The sequence below is a fragment of the Tympanuchus pallidicinctus genome, unplaced genomic scaffold, assembly GCF_026119805.1.
Source record: "Tympanuchus pallidicinctus isolate F22 unplaced genomic scaffold, pur_lepc_1.0 scaffold5, whole genome shotgun sequence".
NCBI classification, from domain to species: Eukaryota; Metazoa; Chordata; class Aves; order Galliformes; family Phasianidae; genus Tympanuchus; species Tympanuchus pallidicinctus.
Window position 1 is genome coordinate 48,931,290 of NW_026294769.1, and position 14,750 is coordinate 48,946,039.

The 14,750-nt window shown below is 41.4% G+C and overlaps 1 protein-coding gene across 1 annotated transcript; it reads left to right on the forward strand.

Annotated features, from left to right (window-relative positions):
* Window positions 1–1,192: 1,192 nt before the first annotated feature.
* On the forward strand, window positions 1,193–6,222 carry LOC128091289 (fatty acid-binding protein 5). The gene is made up of 4 exons (XM_052704362.1): window positions 1,193–1,335; window positions 3,933–4,105; window positions 5,074–5,178; window positions 5,323–6,222. Exons 1-4 carry the CDS (start codon window positions 1,260–1,262, stop codon window positions 5,371–5,373), a joined length of 405 nt encoding a protein of 134 aa, XP_052560322.1. The 5' UTR covers window positions 1,193–1,259; the 3' UTR covers window positions 5,374–6,222.
* The last annotated feature ends 8,528 nt before the right edge of the window (window positions 6,223–14,750 follow it).

The window sequence follows — 14,750 nt, forward strand, 5'->3', positions numbered from 1 at the left end:
TGACTCGGAAATAGCAGCGTTCTCACAAAATAAGACAGTAGGTCTCCCAGTGCACTGACAGAATCTGACAGAAGATTGGCCTCACAGAGCAAGTAACTTCATGGATGTTACATGATGGTGCCAGTTTGCAGCAATGGCGACTGCAGTGCTTTCCTGTCAGAAGTAGGAATTAGGGTACTGCAGATGCACTAAGATCAAATCCACATTTTCCCTGTGCAAAAGCATGAGGTTGCACGAATGCTTTGTTTTCTTCCTATCTACAGCAATCATGGTTTGAATTTTGAGTGGTCCTGTGTGGAGCCAGGAGTTGAACTCAATGGTAGTTACAGGTCCCTTCCAACTCAGGGTATTCTGCAATTCTACGATTGTGTGATAAGCATATGTGTAAATTCTGTGCTTAGGTAAATTGTGTTTACTGCCCATTGATGTGTGTGAGTAACAGGTATGCTGGATCTGCAGTGAGCCCCACACTGCTGCAGTGTGGTATGATGTGACGTGGCAAGCGATACGGGGGCTTGATGGGAAGGGCCAATAAGCAGTTTTGGAATGCTGAGTATTTATGGTCTGATTTTTGGGTGACCTTGTTTGGAGCCAGGAATTGGATTTGATGTCTGTAATGGAGCTCTTCCAACTTGGGACATCCTGAGTCTATGATTTATTGCTCTGTTTCCGTGCCCCATGTTCTGTCCTACCTGAAATACCCATAAAAATAGCACAACCATTACTATGATTTGTAACAAATGGTGCAGTTTAGGATCCAGCGCTCCAGAATTCCAAAGCCTCCTTGCAGCCCAAATCCCAGCAGCCACTTTTGGATCCATTTGCAGCAGGAGGCGCCGGGTGGATTTTTTCTTCTTCATCCGAAGAAGCGTGAAGGCTGAGACATCCCCAGCAGTGCCCACCCCCCCCCGTGCCCGAGGGTTGCTGGTACCCGGGCTGTGGGACTGCAGGTGTGAGGGCAGGGAGGTGCGTGCGTGTGCGTGTGCGTATGTGTGTGTGTGTGTGTGTGTGCGCGTGGCTGCAGGAGGAGGAGGAAGAAGGGCAGCACTACGTGCCCGCTCTTGTCGCCGCCGCCGCGGGCGGGACTCAGCGGGCGGGGGCTCGGCGGGGAAGGGGCCGGGGCGCGGCGGGAGCCCCATTGGCTCTCCCCGGCGGCACATGTCCCCGGCCCCACTATAAAGGAGGCTGCGGCCCCACTGCTGTCCGTCCTTCTGCCTCCCAGCGTCACCGGGTACGCCGCTACAGCCGCCGCCATCGCCATGGCCATCGACGCGTTTTTAGGCAAATGGTGCCTGGTCTCCAGCGAGGGCTTTGAGGAGTACATGAAGGAGCTGGGTAAGGAGACGGGGGCTCTCCGCCTCGGGCAGGGAGCCCGGCACCCCGCGGTTCGGCCCGGAGCCGCCGCCGAGGCTCTGTCCAAGGTCCGCGGGGGGAATCCTCGGCTGCTCCGGGTTGCGGCATCGCGGGCTCCGCGTTCCGATCCCGGCACGGCCACCTCCTCCTCGTCGTACAGTGTGGGAAATCTCGTCTTAAAATTATTCTTTTCCTTATTTCTTTCGCACCGCTGGCAGATGCCGGTGCCCGCAGGCACATCCCCGCCGCTCCCCCTCCCGCCGGCTGCCGAGCCCGGATTACTGCCTGGCGCGGTGCCGCGGACGGAGAGGGCCGGCTCGGCGCGGGGGATGCGGGGCCGCGGGTCGAGGTGGCGCCGCCCGGAGCCGGGCAGAGCGCGGAACCGGGCCTCCTCTAGCCGGGCGGGTGCGACCCGAAGCGGATCAGCTGCACGTGGTGCCCGGGGCTGGCTGCGCTCCGCGGGCTGCTCTACGCGCGCAGCGCACGGCGCGCTGTCCGCAGCCTTGGGCTGCTGTACATTCTGCAGCACGGCGGTGCTGAATCGAGAGCAGTTTCCTGCATCCCCGTGAGCATCCCAGCTGACAGGTGATAGACGTTGCAGTGGCTGTGTACTCAGAAGCTGTTGTTCTCTGCGTTTATTCAGTGCTGAAGGCTGGGATGCTTTTTCAAGAAGGGGGAAGTTTTGCTTTGAGCCTCTTTGGAGGAGGAGAGGAAGGAATTTAGGTCAGGCGTTCTTCTTGTAAAATACAAAAGGCAGCGCTACAGTTACGGTGTGCAAGAGATGGCGGCTGTGATCACATTTATGATGCCTGTCGGTGTGTGCTGGGTGTGAAAAAAAAACCTTTTGGGCTGAGCCTCTCGGAAGACTGTGATGGAGGAGATTCAGACATTTGAGCTGGGATCCACTCAGCTGTGTTTAAGGATGCCAGGGTGCTAAGCAGGAGCTGCAGCTTCACAGTAGAAATGAAGTGGGGTGACTCACAGAGCTCCTGTGTGTAGGCAGCGAGCAGTCAGCTTGCTTCTAGATCGCAATCTTAAGCCGGTCGCTTTTCTTTGTTACAACTGCAATTCGGGCAGATTGCTGACTGCTTAGCAAGCTCTGCCCGTGATCCAGCTGAGATGTGCTGTGATTCTGCACATTCTGCTCAGTCAGTGTAGAAGACAATTCCCAGGATAAGAACGTTTTCATTTCACTGCTTGCTGCATGGAAAGAATAACTCTGCCCACCTCTGTAGCTGGATTTCAAGATGTAGCTGATCAGTAACTCACCATGGACTGGACAACAGCAAAGGGATGGGGGGGGTCATCTTGACAGTACCTTGCAGTTTCACCAGACCACCCGAACACAAGAGGACCAGCTTGTGCTCTGCAGGTTCGTGCTCATGGCTCACTGCTGGAATCTTGTCTGATTTTGGAGAAGCAATGGCTGGAAATTTCTTTCTTAAATTTGCACCTCCTAAGGAAACCGTAATCTTTGTTTCATGGACTCAGCCCTCACCCAAGCATCCTGTGCACTGCAGCATGGGGCTGAGCTGGACGCGACAGCACTTTTAACTACACACCCACTTGGTGGCACTTCTTGATCCATTTGGTTGCTTATCTGCACTTGGTGCAGATCTGTACTTTCCCATTCCATGGAGTCCAGTTTGTTGCTTGAATATCCTCTTATTTCTATCTTCATCCTTCAGATCAAAAAGACTCAAGCAAAGCACACACAGAGGCTGAGATGGGGAATCTTTTAGGTGCTGGAGCATTTTGAGGACTACAAGTCTCCAGTTGATACCCATAATGTGTTGAATTTCCAGTCATTTCCAAAAGTCTTGCCTGCAAGTTGCCTGTGAGCAGTATTTCATGTAACAGGAGCATTCTCATTCAGAAGCCAGTATTTTGGAGACAGGAAACAAGAGTTGACATTTTATTAAAAACTGCACATTTGCAATTGTGTACAGCATGATTGAAGACTGCCTTTTACGTTGAAATAGATGTGCAAGTGGAATTACCTGTCAATTAATTCTATAGACCATACATGCTCAATCCGCTTGTTTTATGGTCTTGTTTCCCTCCTTTTTATGTTTTAATAAAAAATAGAAAAAATGTTTTGTTACTTATATACATTAACTATATGTTTTATATGCTGTCCAAGATGATTTCTTTTCACTCAGCGCAGTCTAGGCAAGCCAAAAGGTTGGACACCCATGCTTTAGAATGTTCCAAGCATTCAGAACATTATTTTTTATATATATTTGTTGATGCTTTTGTGTTTCTTTTCCTGTTTAATACTTATTTCTGTTTGGAAAAAAATCAGTGCTGAGTTTCAGAACATTTGTGAGTCCTCTAAAGCGGAACACAAATTTAGCTGTAACTCTTTGAGGAAGCAAAGGAATAACCTTGCAAACAAGCTTTTTTCCTTCCCCATCAATGGATAATTTAAAACATCCTATTTCTTTGGGACTCTTGAGCTTTGATTCTCAAGCATACTTGAGCTCCTAATTAAATGGGAATTAAGTATTTGAATTCCTGTGTGGCCATAAGCCTTGGGGTTTAACTGACTTTGTGACACTGTGCCTCTTGCCTTGCAGGTGTGGGTATGGCCATGAGAAAAATGGGAAGCATGGCGAAACCAGATGTTTACATCATTAAGGAGGGGGATACAATCACTGTGAAAACAGAAAGCACCTTCAAAACTTCACAGTTCAGTTTCAAGATCGGTGAGAAGTTTGAGGAAAACACATTAGATGGCAGAAAAACTCAGGTCAGTATTCTGGACTTTCTGATGAATAAACACAGTTCTTTGGGTGTTTTGTGGATGAAGGCAGTATTTAGAAGTCAGCTTTGGCATCCTTGCTAACAGTGCTTTTATTTGATGAACAGCTGTCACTATAAGTATCATTGAAATCTATTGATTTTTTCTGGATCAAGCAATTTCCAAAGAGGGAAAATGCTGAAACTAATCTTGTCTTGTGTACTGTTGCCTTCAATTTGTTAAACAAGCATTGTGTTAGTAAAACTAACAGACCTTTAAATCCATTTTAAAGCCAAATGCCACTTTATTGGAAGCCTATGGAAAAAATCCCATTGATGTTTAATCAGTGGCAGTGCAGCCCTGCAGCTGACCCGACTGTTCAACCTCTCCTATTTGCATAACAAGAGATTAGCTCAGTGTGCAGGGACTATACACCAGGCATAAAAGTGAATGTCAGTCCCTAGACTCCAGTTTCATAAGGCAACAAAAGCATCTCTTTGCACTGAGTAGGAAGAACATTAACCCAAAAGGAAGTTAAACACAAAGAAACCCTCAAATATGTCTCCTTTATCTGCTGGTGTGAGTGCTCTCTATGTACTGTTCCCCATCTCTTCAACCACATGCTGGCAATTCATCTATTTTTGCAAGATCGAATAAATGCTACACAAAAGCTCAAAGCCCTTTCACAGAGACATGAACAGAGAATGTCATCCGCTCTTGTTATTGAAGTTGTGCATGCTGTCAAAGGTTTGTTGTATGCAGGAATGTGTCAGGGCAGGAAGTGAACAGTCAGCTAATGTAAGAAGAGGATCAATAAAAAATTAAGAGAATATCCTGGCTTTGTAGATTTCAATGGCAAAATTATTACTGAGTGAGATGGAGTGGGATTTTTTCCTTTGGAAGAAAGTAGGTCGGGCAGCATCAGCCTTCAATAAATGCTGTTGGTAAAATATGAACACTTAGATTCTGTTTTTCAGACACTTGTCAGCTTGAAAGATGATGGGTCATTGATCCAGGAGCAGGAATGGGATGGCAAGAAGACCATAATCACACGGAAACTTGTGGATGGACAGTTGGTGGTGGTGAGTTCAGCCCTACTGCCCGGTTTGAGTGCTGCCAGTCAGTAGCCTGAAACAAAGCTCTAAAAATCCTGACCTGCAGCCCTTTTTTCTTACGTTCTGTACTGAGGCAAGGCAAATGAATGAATTCATTTCTTTATCTTCTAGGAATGTGACATGAATGGTGTCAAGTGCGTTAGAGTCTACCAGAAGGCATGAGAACATCTTCAAATTCAGTAGGAACTTGCTACAAACAACTCAGTCCAGTGGACGGAGCTCCTCTACACTCCATGATTTCCTTTTCCCTGTTTTCTAGTATTTCAATGGACTGAGTAGCTGAGTGCAATCCTTTTTAAAAGCCGTGATGTAACTATTATGTAACTATTCTGAACATATGAGGCTATTAAATAAAATTTTCAAATATATTAAGCGCAAATGTTGTTGCTATAGTAAAATTTTAAAGTGAGGTTTTATAAAAATTCAGTTTGGTTTTAGGCTTTACTGCAAATTGCCTTCCCTACAAGATAATGCAAATAATGGTAATGAACAGTTAACAACGAACTAAATTTTAACCAGCCTTTTCATCTTTAATGGCTAAGGTAATAAAATCTGGAATAGAAAAAAAACGTTCAAGGTTCAGGCACTGCAGTTGTTTCTATCTTACGCGTTACAAAGTAAATTGAATGCACTGGTATAAATAAGTGATAAACCTTGTTGGCCTCTAGATAGAGGAATGTATTTTCAGGGATTGGGGTTTTTTTTTTCATGTTTGAAACCCACAGATTTCTTATCTGAAAAAATATATACACTAGTGAGCTAGTAGACATGATAACATAAGTAAGCACGTAAGTACTTTGCTTCAAGGAGGCCTTAATTTGAGTGTGCTCTTTGTTTTCCTAGCAAAATTCATATTTCCTGTCCAGTAACTTTCTAAAAACTCTTAACCAAAACCTGCTGAAATACTGCCTAAAACTTAAAGCCTCATTTTATTTTTTGAACTTACTTGAAACATCTATAAATGGAGTTCATATGCTTTAAAGTACCACAATAAATACTCAGAAATATCAATGTCTTGAATATTAATTTTATTATGCTTGGGAAATGGAGACTACATACTACATTTCTTCCAAGGAGTTGTCAGATTGAACTAAATTATAAGGTTTAGATAACGTTTGGTCATACCAGAAAAGCATATTGTAAGTCTGAAACTGTTCAGTGACAAGTAATGAGGAGATTTCTATCAAATTCTCAAGTCTGGAGGATCCTGTAATTGTATGCTTCTAGTTTGCAGAATCAATCACTGTAGAATCCATTGCAGAATCCAAGTCTATTAGGCTTTTTTAGCTGCTCACTAATCTACTGTATTACATCTACATCTACTGTATTACTGAATTCAAAGTTCTAATCTCTATGTTCATCCTACCAAAGAGGGAAGATGACTCTTAACGTAGCATTGGAATATTTATTATTTTCAATAAGAATTTATTTGTTATATATAATAAGGCTATTTGTTACTAGGGAAGGGAATTTTGCCATAGAAACAGAAAAAAAAAAAAAAAATGAAGAGAAACTTATTCAGTTTATGATCAGAAATAGACTAAATAGGGATAGGAAAACAGATGCAACAATCCGTGGCATTATATGACAGGGCATTGGAATAGGCTGCCCGGGAGGTGTTGGAGTCTTTTTCCTTGGAGATGTTCAGCACTCATGTGGACTCCTTCCTGTGCCAACTACTGTAGGGAACCTGCTTTGGCAGGGGGGTTGGACTTGGTCTCCAGATGTCCCTTCCGTCCCTCTGATTCTGTCATACTGTGGTGTGGTATGATATGACCTCAGGGAAGTGGCCATGAACTCAGAGCTTGCTTCAAGAAGCATCTGGACAATGCTCTCAGACATATGGTCTGATTTTTGGGTGGTCCTGTGTGGAGTCAGGAGTTGGACTTGACGATCGTTATGGATCTCTTCCAACTTGGGATATTCTTTGATTCTATGAGTCTATCTGAAAACCATTCCTCCCTTCCAAACGAAGGGAAGCTGCTGCTGCTTTGAGTGGGCCATTAAACTTCCCAGTGGTCACTGGTCTATCGCTTACTGCTCCTTGTTTACTCTTCTCATACTCAGTGCTGTTAACTGTTTATCTTTCATTTGAATGGGAAAAGCATGCAATGTCTTTTATAGGACATCCGTTCTGACTACAGTGAGATCATTTCTTGTAAAACAAAAGGCAGAAGACTATCTTTTTAGAGTGATTTCCTATGGAAACAGGGCTTGTGTATGTGTATGTGTGTGAGTTTCCCTGCCTCTGATTTCGGCCACATGTGAAGTAGAGGCTAGAGGTCCCAAGAATAATAAATCTACAAATGTCATGAAAATAAGAGGCCTGATAAAGGGGACAGGCCATCAAAGTGCCTCGATGATGGAAAGTCTTCACACGGAAGTAGCATTTTAACATTGAATGGAAGAAAAACATTTATAAACTCTTTCAGCACGCATAAGTTACTTCAGATATGAAAGCTGAGCAGCTGGAAGACATAGATCAACAGGAAACTAGAATTCTTCAGAACTAATTTCCCTACATAGGCTCAAATATTTGTTTGCTTTATTCTGAAGTTAGTTTCAGCCTCTATTGCTGGTGACTTCAACGTAAACATGCAATGACCCGGAACTACCATATATATATTCAACCCATCTGTATTAGACTAGATTACGTAGTTACAACAATTTTGTCATACTGCCATCCCGGATTTATGCTTCTCAAGACTTAAAAATATGATTTATTTCCAAATTCTATTTGTTATAGTACAACCCAGTAGTTGTACTCTTTATAAAGTTTGTAAATACGATATTCTCATGAATGTTAAATAACCAGTTGTCCTGAGATGTGCACAACTCTATATAGTCCACTACATCACATAAGATAGCTAAAAAGAAGACTTTTGAGAAGAAACAAACAATAAATTGTGCATTATACATCCAGAACTGCATTGTAATGCTACAGAATTATGAAATGAGATGAGTTTTGGCACAACATATTAGTGAGTGATTTTGAAAATGTTTTGGAGGTACAAAAAAAAAAAACATCTGCAAACTGAAGCTGTAAGTAAAATGGCTCAAAGAGAAAGCTTAAAGTAATGACAAGTCCAGTGCTTTGAGTTGAGGGTATGGTTCTATACGATTCTCAGACAATTAAAGATTTCCCTGTTATGGCTTGTTTGTAAGATTTATTTCAAAATGGCATCCTACTCTGTCTGCACTGTCTATGATTAATACTAGCCTTTCCCTTTTCCTCTCCCTTCCCTACCATATGTATGCACTCCAGATCAAAGTTTTTTTTAACAAAACAAAGTAAGTGATGGGAAATCTAAGTTTTCTGAGGTTATGGTCCCACTGTTAGCTGTCAGCTCTCCTAAAAAAAGGCAATGATTATTTTTTCAAGTGTGGAGGTCAAGTGTAGGAAGACAGTTTTGCTCTGCCAGTGACTACTTCAACAGTATTATCTGTGAAACAAACATCCAAAAATAAAATTAGTCATTGAATACTCAATTGAGTACTCAATTTCTTTCAGGTTATAACCAAAAGTCTAGCATATTCTAGTGAGTATAAACAATAAACTCTTACCTGTTTCTTTATAGTATTATGTTCAATATATTTTAGTGATCATAAGTTGTTCATTGCTTGGAGAAGAGAAAGCTCTGGGGAGATCTCATTGTGGCCTTCCAGTACTTGAAGGGAGTGTATAAACAGGAGAGGGAATGACTGTTTACAAGGGTGGTTAGTGATAGGACAAGGGGCCTTAAACTGAGACAGGGGAGGTTTACACTGGATATTAGGAGGAATTTTTTCACACAGAGGGTGGTGACACACTGGAACAGGTTGCCCAAGGAGGTTGTGGATGCCCCATCCCTGGAGGCATTCAAGGCCAGGCTGGATGTGGCTCTGGGCAGCCTGGTCTGCTGGTTGGCAACTCTGCACATAGCAGGGGGTTGAAACTACATGATCATTGTGGTCCTTTCTGTGATTCTATGATTCTATGATTCATTCAAAGCAGCTCTTCTTCAAGTCAGAAGATGAAAGTAAAGTGCTCCATTTCAGGTTAGCTCAGGGTGTCAGCCTGGTGCTGGATCTGGCTGTGGAGGAGTTAGTCTCCAGCTCAAATACTTACAGATTTTACACCAAAAAAAGTCATCCTTATTCTTTTATGAAGCAACTGCTTGTATTCTACCTGAAACTGTTGTACAAAAACAAAAGCAGCAACGCAGGTCAACTCTGATAAAAACTTTGTTTTTGACTCCTTCCCTGATTACATGACTACACAATTAGCAGAAAAACTTTACACTATATTGACTACTTGTAGGGGAAAAAATCCCACGTGGTGTGATAGCAGATGGGAGCAAGTTAACATATATTATTTCTTCTTTGATGCCTTGTTTCAGTCCCATTGTTCAGCCCTGGTAGGATTTAGAACTGTTTTGGAGACAGTCCAGCATCTGTGTAAACAATTTTTGTCCCATGATTCTCCTTCTCTGGCTTTGGCTTTTCAGCCCTTATACATCAAATTAAGATTTTGTTGACACTTCCCAGAATGGTTTTATTTTATGCTATTATTTCAGAGGAAAAGGAAACACTATTAGAGACCACACTCCCAAGAGTGAATTTAATTTCCTTTCCAGTGAAACTATTTCAAAAATAATTATCTCTATCAGATGTTCTTAGTTACACTCTGACATATTTGCAGGTGAAGTCCATTGTAGTTTCAGAATAAACATAAAGCTTCAGTAATAACTGTAATACGTGCAAGCTAAATAATGTCCTGCAAAAATTGACTGATTCCCAAATATTATGATTAAGAGTTAAAAATAAAATGTTTATCATTAATCACAGATGTACATTCTCAAATTAATCACCAGATGATAAATGTTCTACTCTGAGGATCATGTTTACTACATATCTAGAACTGGTCATTTGCTCCCACATGCACAGAACTTGATCCTCTTGGCAGTTCTTGTTCAAAATTAATTAGTCAACCTTCAGAAAAGTGCTTGTGTCTCTAAGGGTGCAGTTCATTTTGTTGTGCAGTGAAGTGCCAAACAGAAAATTAAGGGACTAAGCACAGATTTCAGTCTGGGCTCATGGTGCACAGTGATGTGGGGAGAGAGCTTGCTGCAGCACAGCTCATGGGCATGTCATGCTGTGGTTTGGTGCCTTCTGAGGACATGGTATATGGTCATACATGGTGAACAGCAGATTTGAAATCATAATAAATAGACTTGCTCCAATAACTTCATGTCCTTCTTGGGGGCTCCAGAACTGAACACAGTACTCCACGCTAGGTCTCATAAGAGCAGAGTAGAGGGGCACAATCACCTCCCTCGCCCTGCTGGTCACACTTCTCTTGATGCAACCCAGGATGCAGTTGGCCTTCTGGGCTGCAAGGACACACTGCCAGCTCATGTTGAATTTTTCATCAACCAATGTTTAATTGTGACTAACAATGTTCAGAAAATGGAGTGTTTCTATTCTTTTATTTTTTTCTCTTGGTGAGATTCAGGATAAAAATACAAACTTCATATTTTTAGTGGTGGCGTTACTTGAATAGTCATTTTCTTTTGGCATAATTCATGGAATACAGTCCCCCTGTTTAAGCAGCTAAACCAACGGCTGCTTTTCTGAAACTGTGGCAGGAGAGAGGAAGCTAATTGATTATAAACAGAAACCACAGATGCCTCAGTCCTTTCCCTTTGTCACGTATTTCCATAGCACAGTTCATGTTTATCTGAGCCTACACATTATCCCTCTGGATGTTTGCTTTCTTCACAAAGATTCTTCTTTTTTCCTATTAGGATTATCAGGTCTCTTTTGATTTTGATTCTGAATGTCCAGATGGCATGATGTTAGAATAGGAATTAAGAAAGACAGTAATAAATACAGCTGCATCTTGTCTAGCCTCTCTTTCTCTCTCTCTATTCCCCCTTATTTTTTTTTCCCATGGTGCTGATGGGCTTTCTCTTTCTGTTTTTCACCACTGAGAGAATGAAGAACACTGAGTGTACAGCAATGGTATCCAGTGGTAGTCATTCTGATAGTTGGATTTTCATGCACTATATGGTTGAGCAACATCAACCTCAGATTTAGATAACTGAAAAGTTTAACTGTTCTGCTGTTCTCAGCTGAATCCTGGGAGAAATATGCAGACCTACATATGGAAAGGTAATTATGTGCTGCCACAGCAGATAGACCACATGTAGTTTGCTCTAACTCTGGTGCTGAAATTTTATTAAGCACAGTTTTCTCCAATATTTAGCTCTGACCCAGGAAAGAAGGTAAATGTGCTTTCCCAAAAAGTGATTCTCTACTGAACTAATTTTTAATAGTCACAGTGATGCTATTTTCTAATAGAGGTTTATGGTAATCAAATGAAGTAAACAATCTAAAAATTTAAGAGCTATGGATTTGAAAGATGGCAGACTTTGTGGATAAAGGAATTGTTGAGTTGCAGTCAATGGGCCAATGTCTAGGTGGAGACTAGTGACAAGCGGTGTTCCTCAGGAGTTGGTACTGAGACCAGAACTATATATAATCTTTGCCAGTGACACAGTTGGGTTGAGTGTGCCCTGATCAGGTTTGCTGATGACACCAAGCTGTGTGGTGCAGTCAACACACTGGAAAGAAGGGATGCCATATACAGGGACTTTGGTGGGTTTCAGAGGTGGACATGTGTGATCCTCATTAAGTTTGATTGAGTGATGTCCTTCTCCTGTGGTCAGTGATCAAGACATATTCCATAGAGATTTTTAAACTCATTTGTCCTCACTTGCTTTGTAGAGGAGAAGAACACATGGAAAAAAAAACCAAACAAGTCAAAGATGTTTTAGATATATCAAGTGTAAAATAGTAAGTCTGGGAAGAAAGATTTCCCTAGAGGTTTTTCTCTTGTTTGTGTTTCTCAAACACAAATCTGAACCATAAACCTATCCTTGGAAAAGAAAGTGTACAAAACCCTTTGGAATGTTTAAAAAAGTCTCAGATAAAGCTCTGTATACGAAAGCTCTCAGCCTTTGCTTCCATTCTTGTAGATAACTAACTTCTTTGGATTAGCTGGACATTCTCTGTTGTGATTAAAAGCACACTTTGTATGAGAGGTTGTCTAGAAGTCTACTGGAATTTCCCTTTGTCCTAGCTTATAACTTTATTTGTCACTTGAGTTTTTGTTCCACTTCCATGATCTTCATAAACCAAGATTTTGCAGAGAGATTTCTCTGTTCCTGTTCCAATTTGCTTTACGTTTCAAGAGAACATTAGCACTGTCTCATAATGTATTCTACAGATTTTACCAACGAGTAAATAGTTGCTTTCAGGCTGACACATACTGAGATGGATTTCTGAGCTGGATTCCTGCTAAGATCAAGGGCTAAGAATGTTTATCAATGAGGCACTGATGCTATCTTTTGAAGTGACAGCCTTATATACCAACAGAAGTCTTTGTACTGCTTCAGTAAGTTTAGATTGGGCTTTAGTAACTGAAAGCTAAAATGAGAGATCAAGAATAAATGATTAATTTTAAGACATGTTATTGACTCTTTATAACATCCTTCTTGACTTTTTGTAATACTTATGTTAACAATAGAGCTCACTGGGAATTTGATCAGAAAGAAAATGTTGCTAGTTTTGTATATTTACTCATTTATTCTGTTAGGTCAATTGGGCTAATATTTACATCAAAAATGAGAATCACCATTACCAGTATGGTTTTATTACACTGTCATTGTATTATTCTTGAAATGAAACCTATAACAAATGTGTGGAAAAGCACTAGAGACCAAAATATATGTTAATGTCTGAGTGTTATTCAATCACAGTATCATGGAGAAAATATTTCCCTTACTTTGTTTATTGGCCTTGAGTAGTGTCAACAGACATTACTGAGGAAGATATTCAGTTGCATCTTACAATAACATTTCACTGAGTAATGTTGTGATTACATATAAATTTAGAAAAATAATTTAAGATCTAATGCCTCTCTTTTTTTTAGTTTAATGTTTATTGGAGCATTTTCTGAAGAAAACACCAATAAAGCATTATGCAATATTATTGATCATGCCTATATAGTTACTTCATATTGATGAATAGAAAGCTGTAATTAATGTTTGACTACCCTATACAGTGAAAGCAGTTAATGTATTTGTACCAAGTATGTTGGTTGGTCTGAAAATAATACCTCCTATTTATTTCCATAGAAACTGTAACAAATACAAAGAGCACAATAACACTGTTTAACAGAGCAAATTCTCAGCTCCATGCTGCACCCATAAAAATCTGCATTGCTGTCTGGAATGTGGCTTTCCTTTCACATCTCTATTACCACTGCTGAAACTCACCAGCCACTGCCTCACTGTGCTAACATCCACTGCTTGGTCTTTATTGAGATAAATGTTCAGCAAGCCCTGCTCTCCATCATATAAGTTGAAATGGGTGCTGACATTCACATTAAGGTTTCCTTACTGTTGTTAACAAGTGAACATTTGGTGGCAAATCCACCTCTTGAATTTCTCATTCCACATTTTATATTTCCCCTTCCCTACAGGCTCTGCCTTTACCTACAAGACAACTCCATCTGGTCATCTGCTATCTGCATTGCAGACAAGAATCATGGACTGAGAAGATCTTACTATCAAACTGATTACTTCTGCAGGTTCTGTTTAGTCTACACTTATGTAAGGCAGAGTGTAGTTGAACTTGAGTTATATCACAACAGCATGATAAGGCTGCCCTTGTCACTGCTGGTGCTGTGCCCTCTCTGCAAAGTGTCTGTGATTCTCTGCTGAGCCAACAGGTCATAATTTCTTGGCTTCCCTGCAAGCCTGAGGTTTCATTCACATGGGAAAATGAGAGTTTGGTACTGAGTGAACAGAATCAATCCATTTCCCATTTTTAACTGAATCCTGAATAGTTTTACTCCCACCACCAGTTGTATTACTTTCCCATATGACGAGTATTTACTTCTATAACTGATGGCATACAGCCTACACCTTGGTTACCATGGGAGATTTGTTTTCTTCCTGCCATTGTTGTAGCAGCAGTTTCACAAAATACATTTCTCTCTATTATTTCTCTTGCAGCTTTCTACAAAGAACACCTAACAATGCTTCCTCAGACAAGAAACTGAAGCTAAGCAGTCCAAGAAAAATTACCATTTGCAAAGTCTGAGAGTAGCTTTGGGAGTGGCATAGGATAGTCTTGCTCTAATACTTCTTCTGGAGACTTAAATCTTGCAGTTACTTGTATTTAAGCTTTATCCTTTAATTGGGAAATGTAGCCATAGCATCTGATGGGAGTTACAACATCTGTGTTACACTGGGGTCAGATACATCTCACCTAAGCTAACCTGAAGCACTCAGCTGAGTTTCTCTGCTCCTACAGAGGTAGGGACGAGGGGCAGACATGACCTGGAAATACCAGATGGCAGAGTTTGTGCAGTAAGCAGTCAGCTGCAAAGCCTACTGCAAATGTATTTTGTTGTCTTCCAGAGACATACATTCATACAGTGCAACGCTTGAAGCCATGCTACAGTAGGAGGTGCACACATACTCATTACC